Source organism: Cyprinus carpio, chromosome A24 (genome assembly GCF_018340385.1).
Source record: "Cyprinus carpio isolate SPL01 chromosome A24, ASM1834038v1, whole genome shotgun sequence".
Classification (NCBI taxonomy): domain Eukaryota; kingdom Metazoa; phylum Chordata; class Actinopteri; order Cypriniformes; family Cyprinidae; genus Cyprinus; species Cyprinus carpio.
The window spans coordinates 21,098,019-21,115,270 of NC_056595.1; the positions used below are offsets into that span (position 1 = coordinate 21,098,019).

At 37.1% G+C, this 17,252-nt stretch overlaps 1 protein-coding gene and 1 pseudogene across 2 annotated transcripts; one reads left to right on the top strand and one right to left on the bottom strand.

Annotated features, from left to right (window-relative positions):
- The first annotated feature begins 4,361 nt into the window (after positions 1-4,361).
- Positions 4,362-10,516, top strand: LOC109082371 (annotated as a pseudogene).
- A 945-nt stretch (positions 10,517-11,461) lies between these two features.
- Positions 11,462-16,877, bottom strand: cavin4b (caveolae associated protein 4b). Of its 2 annotated transcripts, XR_006153492.1 has the most exons (3): positions 15,548-16,877; positions 12,078-13,114; positions 11,462-12,030 (listed from the first exon to the last, which is right to left on the bottom strand). XR_006153492.1 is itself a non-coding variant. In XM_042714628.1 (2 exons), the coding sequence occupies exons 1-2, from the start codon at positions 15,911-15,913 to the stop codon at positions 12,524-12,526; spliced, it is 957 nt and encodes a 318-aa protein (XP_042570562.1). In that variant the 5' UTR covers positions 15,914-16,877; the 3' UTR covers positions 11,462-12,523. The 2 variants fall into 2 exon arrangements, 1 of the variants encoding a protein (XP_042570562.1); XM_042714628.1 differs by having other exon boundaries at positions 11,462-13,114.
- Between the last annotated feature and the right edge of the window lie 375 nt (positions 16,878-17,252).

Here is a 17,252-nt window from a genome sequence, read left to right on the forward strand (position 1 = left end):
TCTTATTCAATATGCGCAATTACATAGCGTATCTCTGCTGTGTATTTTTTATTTTTTTATTTAGGTGAATTAATGCATAATTTATTCCTATAATTAATGTAATAATAATGAAACGTTCCTTCGAACAGGCTCATGTTCATCTTGTATTGTTGTTTCTTTTTGCGCGTCTCCCGCTCGCGCGTCAGTTACCATAGCAACAATAAACTTAGCCGCAGGCTTTCAGTTTGTTCACAGATTCTCGGTCGAGGTGTGAGTGCTCTTAGTGAGCAGCAAAGGGAAAATAATATGAAAATTTATTCTTAATACGTTTTTTCTAAAACTTTAAAGTGAATTTGAGGTAAATTATGCCACGAATGGTACAAACTTTAACCTTTTAAACCGTCGCTAGTTCAATTGTTTGATTGACGCAGCCTAACCGTCCAAGGAGCTATTTTGAGCATCAAGGAGGTATTATTTGTTTTTTTAGTGAAGACTTTGTTGATAAAATATGTTATTTCACTGTTATTATGTTGTCCTGTAAAAGCTATGTTAAGGTTTACTTAGGGTTTGTTTTTTTTACTGTAAAAAAATAGGTGTACTTACGATCAAAAGTCCCCAGAAGTCCCATATAGACTTGCATATTTCTGGCTGACCAAGATCTTTCAAGCCACCACAACTGGCACAGTCTTTGAGCTTGACCTGACTTAGAATCCTGCAGTTTTTCTTATTAATTGGAAGTACATTTTTAGTGTATGGCATGATTCCCAAAAAGTCCCATTGATTTACATTTGGATGTTCGTTATGTCAGTTAAACAAAACTCCTGCTGACAAAGGGTTCAAATTTAAACGCATGTAACCTAACGTTAATCTTCCTAAAAAGTCGCACGCGGGTAAAATCTCCCGCTAAATTTTACAGACAGGAACACTAAACTGTACATATTTTAGCAATGACATTCAATTATATTCATATACTGTAAGTGCAGAGTAAAACCTGGGTGTCCATGAGTGATAAAAAAATGGCTCATTAAAAGTTCTTGGGAACAGAAGAGAGGAAGAGAGTCCCTGGAAGAGAGTCTCAAAAAATGTCAGAAAATGAAACATCTCTCCCTACTGATGCCAGTTGCACAGAGGAAGAGACAGCCGATCCTGGGACAGAAGTACCTGGCGTAGACACAGAAGAATTGGAGCGCAAAAGATCAATCAGGCAACACCAGATTCTATATCCCAGACAGTCACTTCTGTTAGTAATTATTATTATTTTAATTTATATTTATTTGATGAAATAATAGATTATTTTGTTTGTGGTTTATTTATAGTCTGGCATTCCATATTTTTTCAATGAACTTTTTTTTACATACTGGCTTATCAAATCATTAGGCAAATTTCTGTAGTTTGCACTTAAGCTGACATGACTTGTCATGGATGCGCTCTTTTATGGTATGAGATGTGTGATGATATGAGATGAAGCCCGAAGTCAAAGCTCTCAAAGATGAGTGTAGAGTAGCTTCTTCAGCTTGCTTGCATGACACATGTACATCGTCTCAGTCATTCCAGAGGTGATCAGTCTGGGGGACACCGAAGTCGAGGAGACTATCATCTAGGATGATAAGGTGTGTAAAACTACACTTACTACTAATGTCCTCAGAATCACAAAACATGTGGTTGCCACATATTAATGTGTGTATGTGTTATGTTTGTACTATTTTGGTAAGAATTGAAATTGATGTGTTTTATTTTTCTGCGATATATATTGCGATATGAAATCTAATCTAATTTTTTCTTACAAACAAAAATGGGGTGAGCACACTTACATTCTCATTTTAAATGATTTAAACATCAGAGTATTATTTAGAGTAAATTATTTGTTTGTAACTTTAGGATATGGTTTGAATTGTTAACATTAACTAACATGAACTTACCACGAGCAATACTTTTGTTACTATATTTATTAATCTTTGTTTATCTTAGTTTATAAAAACACAGCTGTTCATTGTTGGTAATGTTTCTTCACAGTGCATTAACTATGTTAACAAATACTGTACAACTTTTGATATCAACAATGAAGGCTATAGCCTAAATGTTGAAATGAACAATGTTGTAGAAGTGCAGTTTACTAATAGTAAATGTTAACTAATGTAGTTAAATAGTTTAATAAATAGAACATTATTGTAAAGTGTTACCGATTTTTTTTTTTATACACCGATTCTGACGTCTCGTGAGTTCAGTGTTGGACAGATCAGTTGTTTAAACCATTCATTAAATTGAATCGGTTCAAAGGAATCATTAGTTCGTGAATCAGACGTGTACGGCACGCGTTGTGTAATTATCTCGGCAGTTTAGGATATCGCACAAGATTTGACAACACAGAAAACATTTCATCACTGGATAGGTGTGTTTTTTTTTTTTTTTTTTTTTTTGTTCGACAGCATCGTGTCAATTGATTTTGATTAATATGCGCGAGGGAGAGAGAGAGCAAGACGCTCGTGTTGTTTGAAGACGGGTGAAGGTGAGCGCGCGCGGCCGGGGCTCGCTCGCTCTCTCTCTCTCTCTCTGCTCATTCTTATATGCGCCGTTAAACTGACAGGACTTAAAAACACATGCAAATGATAAACTTTCACTCTATGATGGTTAAGCTGTGCAATTAATCCCCGAATCACATTCGTCAAGGGGCGGGGAGCAGCTGGCCCGTACGGTTAATGAATAACGGATCAACTACGACAGCCTACATCACACATCCTGCGATGTGACTATCGTGGATTCGTATATCGCGATATCGATGCTTAAACGACACATCGTGCAGCCCTATGGCATATATTAATGTTTGTATGTTTGTTTTTGAGTTTTGTGTGTTTGTATGTATTGTTATCTATTGGTTCAAAGAGTCTTCTTCTTCCAAGTCTCAGAAAGGGTAAAACACATGACTTGATGGTGACTGCAAAACGTCCTAAAAGTATGATATTAAAAAAATTGGCCGGCCTGTATTTCTCTACAGTCCCATTCTTAGATAGATACTACAAATTGGAAACCTGACAGAAGAAGCTGTTTATTACAACAGGCACTAATGAGGTACAACAACACCATTGCTGCTACACTTACTCAAAGCCCTAAAACTATGAATGCACTGTATGTATAGAGCTGGAAGCTGCTATTACCAAACAAGCTGAAGAAGCCGGACTGATTGCACACCCACCATGAGGCGTTTTATTTTTTTTTTTTTTTTATTATAGGGATGAGTTTTGTCATATGCCCTGGCTGTAGGCATACACAGTTTTGCTCATGAGGACACTGCTGTCCTCACACCATCTCTTTATTTTCTGTGTTTAGGTATGATGACACTTGGTCCCAGTGGAACAGGAAAGACCACATGTATCCACACTCTAATGAAAGCCATGACAGACCATGGAAGTCCACACAAAGAAATGAGGTTGAATCCCTAGGCTATTACTACCTCCCAGATGTTTGTCACATTGGATGTGGCCACAAATGATTGGACAGATGGTGTCTTCTCCACACTGGAGGAAAACTTTACAGGCCAAGAAGGTGAGAGAAGTAAATGAATGACATGTTTTTGTAACCTTTAACTTTGACTCTATTAGCAATAAGCAGTTTTCTGTAATTTGTCATCAGTCAAATATTTATGGTTCTCATTATTCCATGATCCATGGTAAAACATTTTACAGGGAGAACACATATGGATTGTTCTTGATGGTCCAGTCGATGCTATCTGGATTGAAAACCTCAACTCCATCTTAGACAACAACAAAACCCTCACCCTGGCAAATGGAGACCCAATACCAATGGCTCCCAACTGCAAGGTGGTATTTGAGCCACACAACATCGACAATGCTCCTGCCACTGTGTCTCACAATGGAATGGTCTTTATGAGCTCCTCTGTTCTGGACTGGTAACCCATACTGCAGGCCTAGCTGAAAAAGATCCCAGCAACACAGGCTGAAGTGCTGCTGGCCTCCTTCAGCTCTATCTATCAGGTGACAACTAGACGTGGACATTATTTCACATGCTCTCTGATCCATAAATTATTGGAGTACAGCATAACTGTTATAACAAGAATATTTAGTTACATTTTGAGAGATATCTAGTAATGTAAAGTGTGTAAAACATCAATATAAAAATAGATCAATACAACGCTTTTAAAACCATTTAAGACATTATGAATATGAAAAGCTCTATTGATTTTTTGCCATTGCTTATGGAAAGGTCAGAGAGGATTTTGTACACAGTTTTAAAAAAAAGCCCTTGCACAGACTACTGACTGTTTTCCTCAGGATTTGATGACTTTTGTCTTCACTGGGGTTTCCCCCAAAATGCAGCTGCTTGAGTGTATGTACTTCAAGCAAACAATTGATTTATTACAGGTAATCTCTGATGCACAGTCACAGTTATTTTTGAGTATCATGAAATAAAGCTTGAGTTATATAATATATAATATAGTTATATAAAAATAAAGCTTGAGTAGGCTTATTGAATTAATATCTAGGGAATTCATCAGCGTAGTCGACTTGCATCTGGTGGCTGCCATGATTCACCCTGGAGGTGATATACCCCAACAACTCAAACACCAGTTCTGTGTGTTTAACTGCACTCTGCCATCCAACTCCTCCATAGATGAGATCTTTCAAACACTGGCCAGTGGTTATATTTGCTCAGAAAGAGGGTTCCCGGAAGAGGTGTGCTCTCTAGCTGCCCTGGTCTCCACCTGGAGAGTGCCCTGGAGAGTGTGGCAACACATGCAGCACACAGTGGTCCAAATGATTAGAAAACGGTGCACTCTTGTGGTCAGTATGCTTCAAAGCAAATGAAATGTTGAGCTACATTAATATTGTTTAGCTCTTGCAATGTATTTTATGTACACTACCATTCAAAATTTTGGGGTCAGTAAAATTATTATTATTATTATTTTTTTAAAGAAATCAACACATTTATTCAGCAAGGAATCAATGGATTTATCAAAAGTGACAGTAAGACTTTAGCATTGTAATAAACTTTTCTATTTAAAACAAATGCTATTCTATTGAACTTTCTATTCATCCAATAATTCTAAAAATAAATAAATAAATAATCATGGTTTCTACAAAAATATTAAGCAGAACAACTGTTTCCAGCATAGATAATAGTAATACATTTCGCTAAAGCTGCCAAATCAGAATATTAGAATGATTTCTGAAGGGTCATTTGACACTGAAAACTGCCCTGAAAATTCAACTTTGCTATCACAGGAGTAAATTACATTTTAAAATATATTTATTGAAAATAATTATTTCAAAGTGTAATCATATTTTACAATATTACTGTTTTACTGTATTTTTGATTTAATAAATGCAGCCTTGGTGAGCTAAAGAGAATTCTTTTAAAAGCATTAAAAAATCTTACCGACCCCAAACTTTTGAACTGCACTACACTTATTTTATTTCAGTTAATATTTTTTTTTAATAGTTTTAATTTTAGCTTTAATTTTAATTAATTATAACAACCCTGTTCTGATATACAAGTTTTAAACATTATAAATTAATGAACTAGATTTCGCATTCTGTGCAAACAAGCAAGCAATAAATAAATAGCATAGCTTTCAGATGTACAGTAATATTGACTTAATTATTTTCCAATCAAGGAAATGGTGGCTGAACGAGTGAAGCTCTTGGAGGAAGTGACATCAAACAAGCAGAAGATGCAGGAGTTGGAGAGCAATCTTCTGTGCAAGTTAACCAGCATTCAGGGCTCTCTAGTGGAGGATGAGTCACTTATTGAGGTGCTCAGAGTCACCAAGACTATTTCACAGGAGGTACTTTTTTCAGTTATAGTCATGTGCTTTTAAAATGACTTCACAGAATCACAATTCTGTTTTGATAGCTAAAATCTCCTGCCATCCCTAGTTAAGTCAAAAGCTAACAGTTGCTGCAGAGACTGAAATTAACATAAACCACACTCGAAGGGGTACCGTCCAGTGGCCACCAGGGGGAGCATCCTCTATTTCCTTATTGTGGATGAGCCTGGTCAATGTGATGTACCAAACTTCACTATGTCAGTTTTTGTGCATCTTTGATACATCGATAGAGAAGTTGCCAAAGTCCCACGTTACAGCTAAAAGACAAGACAACATCATGGAGTATCTCACTTTTGAAGTGTTTCAATATACGGCTCGATGACTCTATGAAGATCACAGGTTCCTTTTTACGCTGCTTCTGACTTTAAAAATATACCTACAAGCCAAAACTGTTTCCCACAATGAGTTTCAGACCTTCATCAAAGATTTGAACCATAATTTGTGGCAGATGTTGTCTACTTTCAGTTTACTGTTTATCTCAATATCACAATTCATTTTAACAGCAGTTAGCTTCAGTATAATCTGAAAATATTATCCATTTTAGAACTTATTTCAGGCCAAGTAATATTTTTTTTAACCTTCTTGCTGGCAGAGCATCTCTGGATCTAAACTCTGTCAAGCCCAAGCCAAGGCACCGGATCCTGGACACAACGTGGCTAAATCTAGTGCAGTTGTGCAGCCTGCCTCATTTCACTGCTCTCCTAACCCAGGTGGCCTGCAATGACTATGCCTGGAAGAGCTGAATTGTTGAGGCCACACCAGAGGAGACTCCTCTTCCTGATGGTTATGAGGGCCAACTGGATGCATTCCGCAAACTGCTGCTGATACGAAGCTGTTGTCCTGACCACACCATTGCACAGGTGCAGAAAAACCTTTTTTCTGGGTTTAAATACTTTCTCCTGTATAAGTTTAAGATTCAGAGCAATGCTATTTTAGTGACATTACTGTACTTTCTTAGTATTTACGAATATTTTTATGTATATTACATTTTATTTTTACATTTTCATTTTTTATTTTAGTTTGAAAGTTGTAATTTTTTGTTTTAGTGATTTTTATTAGTTTTTGTTTTCTTAAAGGGGTCATGACATGGGTTTGTTTATTTTATTATTACGGTCCCCTAGGTGCAATTATAGTATTACTGTAGTTTTTTTTTTAAAAAACTTTTAAAATGTGGTGAATTATGACATTTTCCCACCCTGTTTCTCATCCTTTGATTCAAACAGTCTGATTTTGGGTTGTTTCCCCTTTAAGAGTTCAGTGTTAACACCCGCAGTTATAATTGGTTAACGACAGTGCCTATGGATCAATTATTAACATCCCCAGCCAGAACATTTGTGGATTGAGCGTAACTGTTTATTTACGGGTAAGGCATTCGAAGCGATGGCTCTTGCAATTTGAGCACATCTGCATGGCATTGTAATTTTCCTGTACACAGACCCACTCGCTGTCCGTCGAACTGAACACTTGTGAGGCGCGCGTTTAGTTGTCTTGTGCTGGAGGCGGTCATATGCAACTGGTTGGAACGTCACTTCGCACCGTGACGTCACTTCTTACCATGGGCTCCAGAAACGAGCTGTATTTAGAGCTTGATTAAATAATGGCTCGTTTATAATGGGGAGGACGTCTTAAGCTATGAAACTTGCAGGACGTTTAAATGGTACAAAGACCTCTTATATTCCAAAAGATCAAGGCAAATTTGGTTTATCATTTCATGACCCCTTTAAATGCTTTGTTTTCATTCATTTTTTTATTTAATTTGAAGTTTAGTTATTTTGCCTTCACAACTAACTGAAATTTTACGTTTTTTATATTCTATTTTATTTCTGTTAATATTTCTGTTTTTTAGTAGTTTTAGGTAATGAAAACAACACTGATGCAGTGTCAAATATTTAAGAGGCATTGACAATTATTGATTCAACCACTTGAATCAACTAATGAGTTAAATGCATACTGTAGCTTTCCCAGTACACCTGTTCACCCCCCATCACTCACTGAATTATGTGAGATACTATTTTAAAGGCAGCACTCACATGTTGTACTGTGGTGAAATATTAATTGTCCAAAGATTCCATATTACATGTAAAAACAAGATTAAGAAATTGAATCTTACTGTAATGTGATTCTTGGTTTGCAAACACTGTCTCACTACTGGCAGTGATTGGTTTAAATTTCAACTTTGAATATTGTGTTTAATTAACCATAAAATTGAACATGCATATAATGTTAATTATTTATAGCATAACAACATGCATTTAACAGCTGCTGAGACTAATTCAAAGCAGTGACAAGAAGTCACTGACCTCTCACTGACCATGTGTGTGTGTGTGTGTGTGTGTGTGTTATTCACAAGACTAAATATAGAGAATGCATGCTAGGAAGTCTTCAAAGTCAAATATTGTAAAATAAATACAATACAATAATACAAAGATAAAAGTCAAATATTTGTATGTCAAACAATTTGTACAGACTAGTGCCACCTTCATATTAATTTGCAGTCTCACTTGTTGCATTTAAAATATGATATAACTTGATGTGAAGGTTTGATTGATGACGTTTGAGATCCAAATGTTGCTCAACAGTTTTCTTGTTGTTTTCAGGGTGTTCCTTGCAAGCCTATCTCCATGGGACAGGGACAGGAAGTACATCCAAGAAGGCTTCTGGCCCAGAGCATGTCTGATGGAGGCTGGTTACTTCTGCAGAACTGCCATCTGAGATTAGAGTTCCTGGATGAAGGTTTAGAGACAGTTACTCCAACATGCCTCAGTGGAGACCTCTTTTCTACGCTGTGGCCTTCCTCCACACCACAGTCCAGGTCAGAGCAGCTGAACATTTTTAGTTTTTAATAAACTCATAAAGCCCCATTTGGGATACCCTACCCCGGAAAGAATTTAAAACAATATAATGATTTTTTATTTATAAGATATTCAATAACATTAACATTATATTATTTTTTATAAACAAATTCTATTTAAAGAAGTATGATTTCAGAAAAGCCATTTAAGACCTGTTGTGCCCATTGTCATATTCCCTCTAAAGGAGAGATGCAAATTTGCTCCACTTGGCTGGAACATTCCCTATGAGTTCAACCAGGCTGATTTCACGTCCAGTGTTCAGTTTGTGCAGAACCACCTGGATGATATCATCATCAAGAGGGGAGTGAACTGGACTTGCCTGCGATACATGCAGGGAGAGGTACAGTATATACCTGCCATTGTGTTTTTTTTTTTTTTTTTACTTTTACTTTTCTTAAATGACAACACTTCAATGACATATGCAACCGTCAAATGCGACCTCCAGTGGACGCAGACTCCAAACTGAGACGCAGCTTTTAGCAACATGCTGTATTTTTACTATTGGTTCTGTAGGTGCAGTATGGTGGACGTGTCACGGATGATATTGTCAAACGCCTGCTCAATACATTCACCCCGTATCTGGTTTAGTGAGAACAAGTTTGGGGACAAGTTCTGTTTCTATAAAGGATATACTATACCAAAGGCCAAGATGCTACAGGATTACCATGCACGTATCGATACTCTACCATTGGTTGATACACCTGAGGTGTAATAATTATCATTATTATTTTCTATGGGGTTTGATGGGGCAGCTGGATGGTCCCAGAACCTATAGCCTATTGATTTTAATTTCATCCAGTAGGTATTTGGCCTCCATTCCAATGCTGACATCACCTACCAGACCAACATGGCTAATGAAAGCCTGAGCAGCATCCTCAAATCCAACACAAAGACAAAAACTTCCTGCTGACTATGTACCACACGAGGTGAAGAGGCAGTTATTGGGCCACCTCTTTATTAAGCTATGGTTTAAAGCATATTTGTGTCTTATTTAAATGCAGACCATAAACTTTTAAATGACTCTATGCAGGTGAGGAGTAACCGACAAAAAATGGGAGTGTTCCAGCCAATGACTATATTTCATCGTCAAGAGTATGATAGAATGCAGCGCGTCATTGGTCGTGTCCACAGTACCCTCACTGACCTTAAACTTGCCATTGATGGTGAGTTCTGGAAACTTTCATCCGCAGTACCGAAAATAAATTCACGGTTTTAATAATAAGAAGAGAAATATTAACAATGCCATCAGAAATGTCTAGAAAAATATGCTTGTATTGTAACCCAGTGATTTTTTTAATCCCAAAGGGACTATAATAATGTTTGAGAAAATCTCAGGGAAGCTCTGGATGGCATGTATGATACTCGTGTTCCAAAGTCCTGGCAGAAGATCTCTTGGGAAGCTGCATCACTGAGTTTCTGGTTCACCGAACTCCTTGAGAGGAACCAGAAGTTCCACAACTGGACCTTCAGTGGTTGACCTCATCAGTTTTGGCTCACAGTGTTTTTCAATCTACAGGTGGGTCAATTATATCATTTGATTCAGGTTCAGGTTTCATTTAATTCAGGTTTCTCTATTAGCATACTGTACTTCATTAAAGGGGTTCCTAATAGCGATGCATTAAGAGACCACTCAAATGAATCTGTCTAAAGGCTGGGCCCTAGACACCATCATCCTACTCAACGATGTCACTCGCATGATGAAGGAAGATGTCACAGGCGCCCACCAGGAGATATGGGTGGGGTCTACATCTATGGCCTCTATCTGGATGGTGCTGGGTTGGACAAGAAAAATGCAAAATTGACAGAATCATCACCAAAGGTATTCAGGGGAAGAATACATTAAGACAATATGTGGCCATAAGTTTGTGGATAATAGGTTTGGCTGTTTCAGATGTTATTAACAAAAAATCAAGACTGGCTTACACTAACAGACCTGGGACCGTATTAATGAAGATTTTCTTTTGAAAAATTCTTTCTTAAAGTTTATTAAAGATGTTTATAAGAATAATCCTAAGAGCAATTACTGAAAAAAATCAGAAATATTTTCTTATATATATTTTTATTAAGATTTAGAATAAAATGGGGAACTAGGGCAAGCTGGAAGCAGAGTTATCATAGTTATTATAGTTAACTAAAAAAAAAAAAAAAATGGAATTACTTAATTTTAAAAATTTTATTACTTTAGTTTTTAGAGAAAAAAAAGAAAAGTCAAGACAACATTTCTTATTTTCATTTAATTATTAATGGGGTTTTAATAAAGTTTATATATTTTTTTAAGTTACAAAAATGACATATGACTACTCTTTTTTTTTTATTTTTAATGTACTGAGACTTTTGTTTTATATCTTATTTTGCCATTCTGCTTTGGAGTGTTGAAATTGTTATTGAATTTTCACATGAGATGGAAGGGATTTTATTGTGAAATATGTATTTTTGTTTTCTCCTTGTTTGAAAGCAGCAAAAAAAAAAAAAAAAAAAAGTGAAATATACACAATTATTTACACATGCTGCTGAATGTAGCAGTTTTTCTTTAACTATTCAGAAATGCCTCTTTAGTAGTCTACTATCTGGGATTGCTATTTTTGCAGTGCATTTATGCTAATTCACTTTAACAGCACAGCAGCGGTGTCCAAACTATGTGTATATATGGCAAAAATAATATAGAAGAAACATTATTGTTCTATTACAACTAGTGTTTTTGAGTGTAGTATTCTTTATTAACCCATGTATTTATCAAGCACATCATAAAGCTCAAAGTGTGATCAAAACAAACATTCTAAAGACAATCTCATGGTGCCAGTCCAGGATTTTTATTGTCATTACAACCATGTTGTCTGTGATGATTTTCTCCATCCCCCAATAAAAAAAGGTTAGACACCTGCATAAAAGGAAAAAAGTTCCATACAGCAACACTTTATTTTACTACTGAGATCCTTAGAAGTCAGACTGATTGCAAAGCTCTTTTAAATGAGTCTTGATTACTAATACACTAAATGCATTTCTACCAGAAACTCTTCAGAAACCAGCTGATTGAGTTAATATGTTTATTTAAAAATTTAGACTGCAAAAGTTGTTTTTCAGAGTTTACACAGAATGGAACAGAAAAATATTGTTTATAAATGACTTGTCTGCACAGGTAGTTATATTCCAAAAAACACTACAACATCTAAATTTAATTCTAAACTCATTCACTCTTGACATGCTGGATGTCAGTCCACACCACAATATATGTGAAGTTCTCCAGAAAAATCCCAAAATGCACTCTTTGAATCATTTGTAAATTCCGCTATTCAGAGAAATTTCTTACAAATATTTTTACACACACCTAACAGATAATGTCAATTCGTAAAAGGTGCACTCAGTCACTTTTCCTCAACATTTACCCCTGAAGAATGAATATAGACATCAGTGTCTTACAAAAAATCTGTTTTATTCTGCATGAACTGGGTCTTTTATCATCTCCTACCTTGAATTTTCATGATGCTGCATCCACTCCCATAGGTGGCAGTATAAAGACAAAGAAAATCACTGAGTGCACCATGTTTTTAGATTAACTTAAATTGAAAACCATAGCCTAGTCATCTCAGTACATTTATTTAGCATTCATAACCCTTCATAGTCCATAATAGATGTAAACAAGAAAATCACAAAAAAAAAAAATACTCTGGGTATTGTTTGTAATGTATAACTTCCTTATTTCGTTCATTCAGTTGTCGTAAGAACCATCCACTAATTCATGCTTAGAAGCAAGATCTCTGATTTTCCCAATTTTTCCACCTTCAAGTTCTCCATAATCAAATTCATATCTGTACAATTGTCTTTCCCAAATGTGACTGTCAAGGCTTGCAGCTTAAGAAAGCTGCTTCATATCATACATTGGCACTTCCGATTCCTCGCCCTTGCCCTCATCTGGACCTTCTTGTTTCTCCGTTGGCTCTGAGTAGGCCACACCAGGGCTGGCCTTGCGGCCCTTCGGTGGTGGGATGGGTGCTGTTCCTTCCGTGGTCCCTTCAGCTCCCTCCTGACCTTCAGCCACCGTCCTTTCCTTCTTCAGGTTGAGTTTTGCTGGCACGGTTTTTGTGATGGTTTCCTTGAAACGCTCACCAGACTGTTTCAGCCGTTCCCCAGACTGGCGGATTTTCTCACGTCGTTCTGCTGTTACTATGCGCTCACCCAGCTTGTTGACCTTGGTACCCAGATTCTCTTTGGTCTTAGTCATGTTCTCACGGGAGAAGGTCTGCTTCAGGCTTTCAAAGCGCTTCAGGCCGGTCTTCTTTAGTTTGGCAGCAGTAGACGAGTCGGCCTCCTCAACGACCATGTATTCCTCATCTGAGTCGGGAAGCGGAGCCTCCGGGGCATCTGGGTCTATGGGAGCGTCTCCACCCATTGCTCCCTTCGGAGATGCTTTAGGAGCAGCTACAGCTGGGACCTCGTTATCTCCCTGTGGGAAGAGAATAAATTTACCATACTTTTACCACATATAGCACAGTGGAGACCTTTAATCAAATGGTTTTAGACTATTTAAAAGACAAAAAAAAAAAAAGCACATAATGAACAACCCATCCCATGAGTTTACATCAGGGTTCTCCAAACTCATTCCTGGAGTGTCCTGCTACAACACAAATTAAACACACCTTAACCAGATAATTAAGGTCTTAATAGGCATACTAGAGACCAAAGCCACTAGAAGGCAAGCCTGCAACCTTTAGCCAAAAAAAATGCGTAAAGCAAATGCTAATGCTTCCACTTTTGGCAGTACGTGGGAAAGGAGGAAAGGAGACGAGGCCATTTTTTTTTTTAATGGATGTCAGTGGCTTCACTACACTGTAATCTTTACACCGAAAAAATGCCGTTTTATAAGAGAAGTCCCTGACTTTTTGCGACAGGTGGGATTCAGCTTGCTGCATTTCCCATTCATTCCAATGGTATCTGTAAACGGCGATGGAGTGTCGCACAACTCTGACTGAAATTTAATGACGTCAAGGCTGTAATGTGATTGGTTATTAAGGCGCATGTGATCCAAGTTGACAAGTTGGCAGAAATCTGTTTAATAATTTGCCGACACTAGGAGAAAACCCAGACAACGATTAAATACTTTTACGTTTGGTGAAGGTTCACCATTTGATATCAAACATAATGTAAGGTAAAACATGGGTTCTAAGAAAAGTTGAGAATAACAGTAATAAAATAAAATAAAAATACATAAATGAAAACACTTAGGCAATATCTGCACAGCAAACTGTTGAGTTGTGAAGCTGTACACCCATCAAATTGCAAGTGTTTCGAAAGGGTTTACATTACATTAATATAGTGTGCTGCTGCATAACACACACATAACATAGCTCAGTATATAAAAATGCTAATAGCTAGTATAAGTAAATCAGGTTACATGACTCACTCAGTCGTGGACTAAAACCAGTTACCACTTCTGATAAATACTGCACTTTATACACAAATAAAATAAATAATAATAATAAAAAAAATTATATAAGTAAAAGACTATTGATAACAAACGGCCAATGTTCATTTGGTTATTGAAGACTCTTTCGACAGGTTTTTTAACCATCACTCTGTCAGACGTGATAGCACTATATTAGGACATGAAGCTTCAGTTCAGCTCTCAGAATAACCCTGAACAAATCTGTCAGCTGTTTTCCTCACAGTACAAGAGACGATCAAACCCATGGGCACTAATTAAAAGTAAAATTGTTAGACAGAAAATATTAGCCAATTTAAGTACACTAGTTGCCTATTAGTCCTCAAGAAAATGGTCTATGATATGGAAAATGGAGAACACTAGCCTATTTCCTATGATAAATCTTTAGAAAACTAACATAAATCTTCAACTAAAACACTGTAATTGTAAATTGTCCATAATTATGTATCTGAAAACAACAAGTGGAATTTTATTTGAGTAATGCAGTGTCTTAAATTCAAACCTAACTACAGAATATTTGCAACGGACTTAAACTTAAGCCTATTAAAAAGGTTTTAGATAAATTGTCAATCATTTCATTTTTAATCCTATTTTTAAATCCCCTTGTTATTTGTTATATCCTATTGCTATAGGATTATGATTATTAATATTATAGGGTTAATAATAATTGTGCTGATTTTTATTAATTTTTATGCATAAAGTGCTTTTGTACACAGTAATTGGACCGTCCTAATACAAGCTCCTAAATGATTCTCAAGCTATTTCAAACAATAGCCAATCCATTGCAGATGTATGAAAGTATTTCCACATTTAGCAATGAAACATTCCTCCATGATGTCATAATTCTGTAATAGATCTTAATCTGATTTCAGCTTAAGCTGAAATCAGCGGTTTTCAGCGGTTTCAGCGGTTTTCCAAATAAGGCTTCATAGTTCATTCTCTTATTAACTAAAGAGGGTATATTAATTCATTTTTACTCATTCGTGGATCACATTACATGGTTTATCTGTGTGTTACTCCAGAAATCCTGCCACATATCAGATAAAATGTCCACCAACCTAATCCTCCATTCTCAGTGGGGACTGGCAGAACATTCCTGCTGTATTGCTTTTGGCTGTAGGCCACATGACTTTCTAATGTACCAGGATTTATCTTGGATCACCTTGTATCTTGAAATAATCTGTCTTATCTTTGATAACCCTATTTGCGCAAGTTAAAATGTTGTAGGACAAGCTCAGAGTCAAAAATTATCAATGCATGGAGTTTCAACCATGAGTGAAGTAAAATGGTCTAGTATTGTAAGGTATACTTCCTAAATTAGACTTGATTTAGAGATCTAAGGTACGTTTCCGAAATTGGAATTGCTTTAGAGATCCAACCCCAAAAATCCTGTCCAAAAGAAAACATTTGCATGCCTCTAAAAGTTAAGAGTCTTACCTGGTAGATGACAACACGGAACTTGTTTTTGTTCAGCAGCTCGACTTGGGTTTCCTCCACCTTCTTGACACGTATGTTCTGCTTCTCCACTCGTACACGGACGTCCTTGACGTGGCAGCTGACCTTGCGTGTTTTCGCTAGAAGTTTCTCCACGGTGCTACTAGTCGCCGTGTGCTCCTTCGTCAACTTCACCACGTCCACCTGGATGGTCTTCACGCTGTTCTCCAGCTCCAGCTGCCTCTCCTCCATGCGTTGCTGGCATGCTTGCACATTGTCTATGATCCCGGACACCCTCTCCAACAGAGTGAAGATGTTCAGGGCACTGGGCTCATCCGCCACACCTGCCAGTCCCGGTTTGTCGGCCATGCTTGTTTCTAGACTAGAACTGCTGAAGGTCTCAGGTCCTGCTTTGGTGGATCTCTGTTGGTGCACAAGGGGGTATTGGGTTATAGGATGGGTTACTGGATCGTGGGGCCGTGGTGGGCCCTGGAAGACACTTGGATGAGACAGACTCGCCCTCTGACTTGAGCTTCATGGACGTTCTGGAGAATATAGAAGCTCCACCCTTCCTGTATATAGGGAACACAAGGTTCAAAGGCCAGACACACAGGGATTGACTGGAAAAGAGGGCAGAGGGGTTGGAAGGAGGCACCAAACCAACTCACCATGAATTCAGCGTTATAAATATCCACAGTAAGGTGACACCTTGTCATTTTTAGAAGATGCGTGTGCAGCTGAGATAATGGAAACCCCCTTCATTCTCAACCGCAATATTTATTTTACAAAGAGCTATGTTTCCTCAATGAGAAACTAATGGCATGGCCATATTTTAACAAAAAGAATAGCACAAACAATACCAAGATGTTCTATCACTGATAATCACCTGATTGTCCAACTTTGGACAAAAGGTTTCAGCTTTACCATTAACAAGTTTGGTAAATTTCACAACTGAGGGAGCAATTTGCCTACAACCATGTCCACAATGCTTTTAGATCGACCTCAAGCATGATTTTGACATCCACGTTGTGACCTGGGGAAGATGATCCACCTTAAGATGGACTGTCCAAACCCGTGAAATGATGCCACCAGCTGCAGTCTATTCTTAAACCCGAGCTAGTCTATAATTACTCATCACTCATGTCATAGCCGAGCGAGGCTTACTTAATTCTCCAGAACTCTTCATTCAGCTGTTACTCGACACCACTTTCCTACACACAAAATCTCAGTTGAGGAAACAGTCAAAGTTTTGTGGTCAGATGCTTTTTCCGCAAATAGCTGCTTCTTGATGCAATCTGTCATTTTAAAAATCTGAGAACCAAAGATGTCACACTTAAAGGGATAGGTCACCCAAAAACAAACCTTTATGGCTTTCTTTCTTCTGTGGAACACAAGAAGTTATTCTGAATCATGTTTTTGTCCATACAACTGACATTTTTCAAAATATCTTCGTGTTCAACAGATTAAATGTTTTTTTTTGTTTTGTTTTTTTCAAAAAAAAAAAAAAAAAGGTTTGGAACTACATGAAAGTGTCTAAATAATCCCTTTAAGACATCAAGATCCGTTTTAAAATTGTAAAGATGTCCAAACTGGTTCAAACCTGAAGTCTTGACATTTGATGCTAATGATTTTGTCACATTACAAAGTACTTGAACTGGATTCTTAAAATTAGATTACACTGAGAGATTGTATGACTTAGTACAGGCCA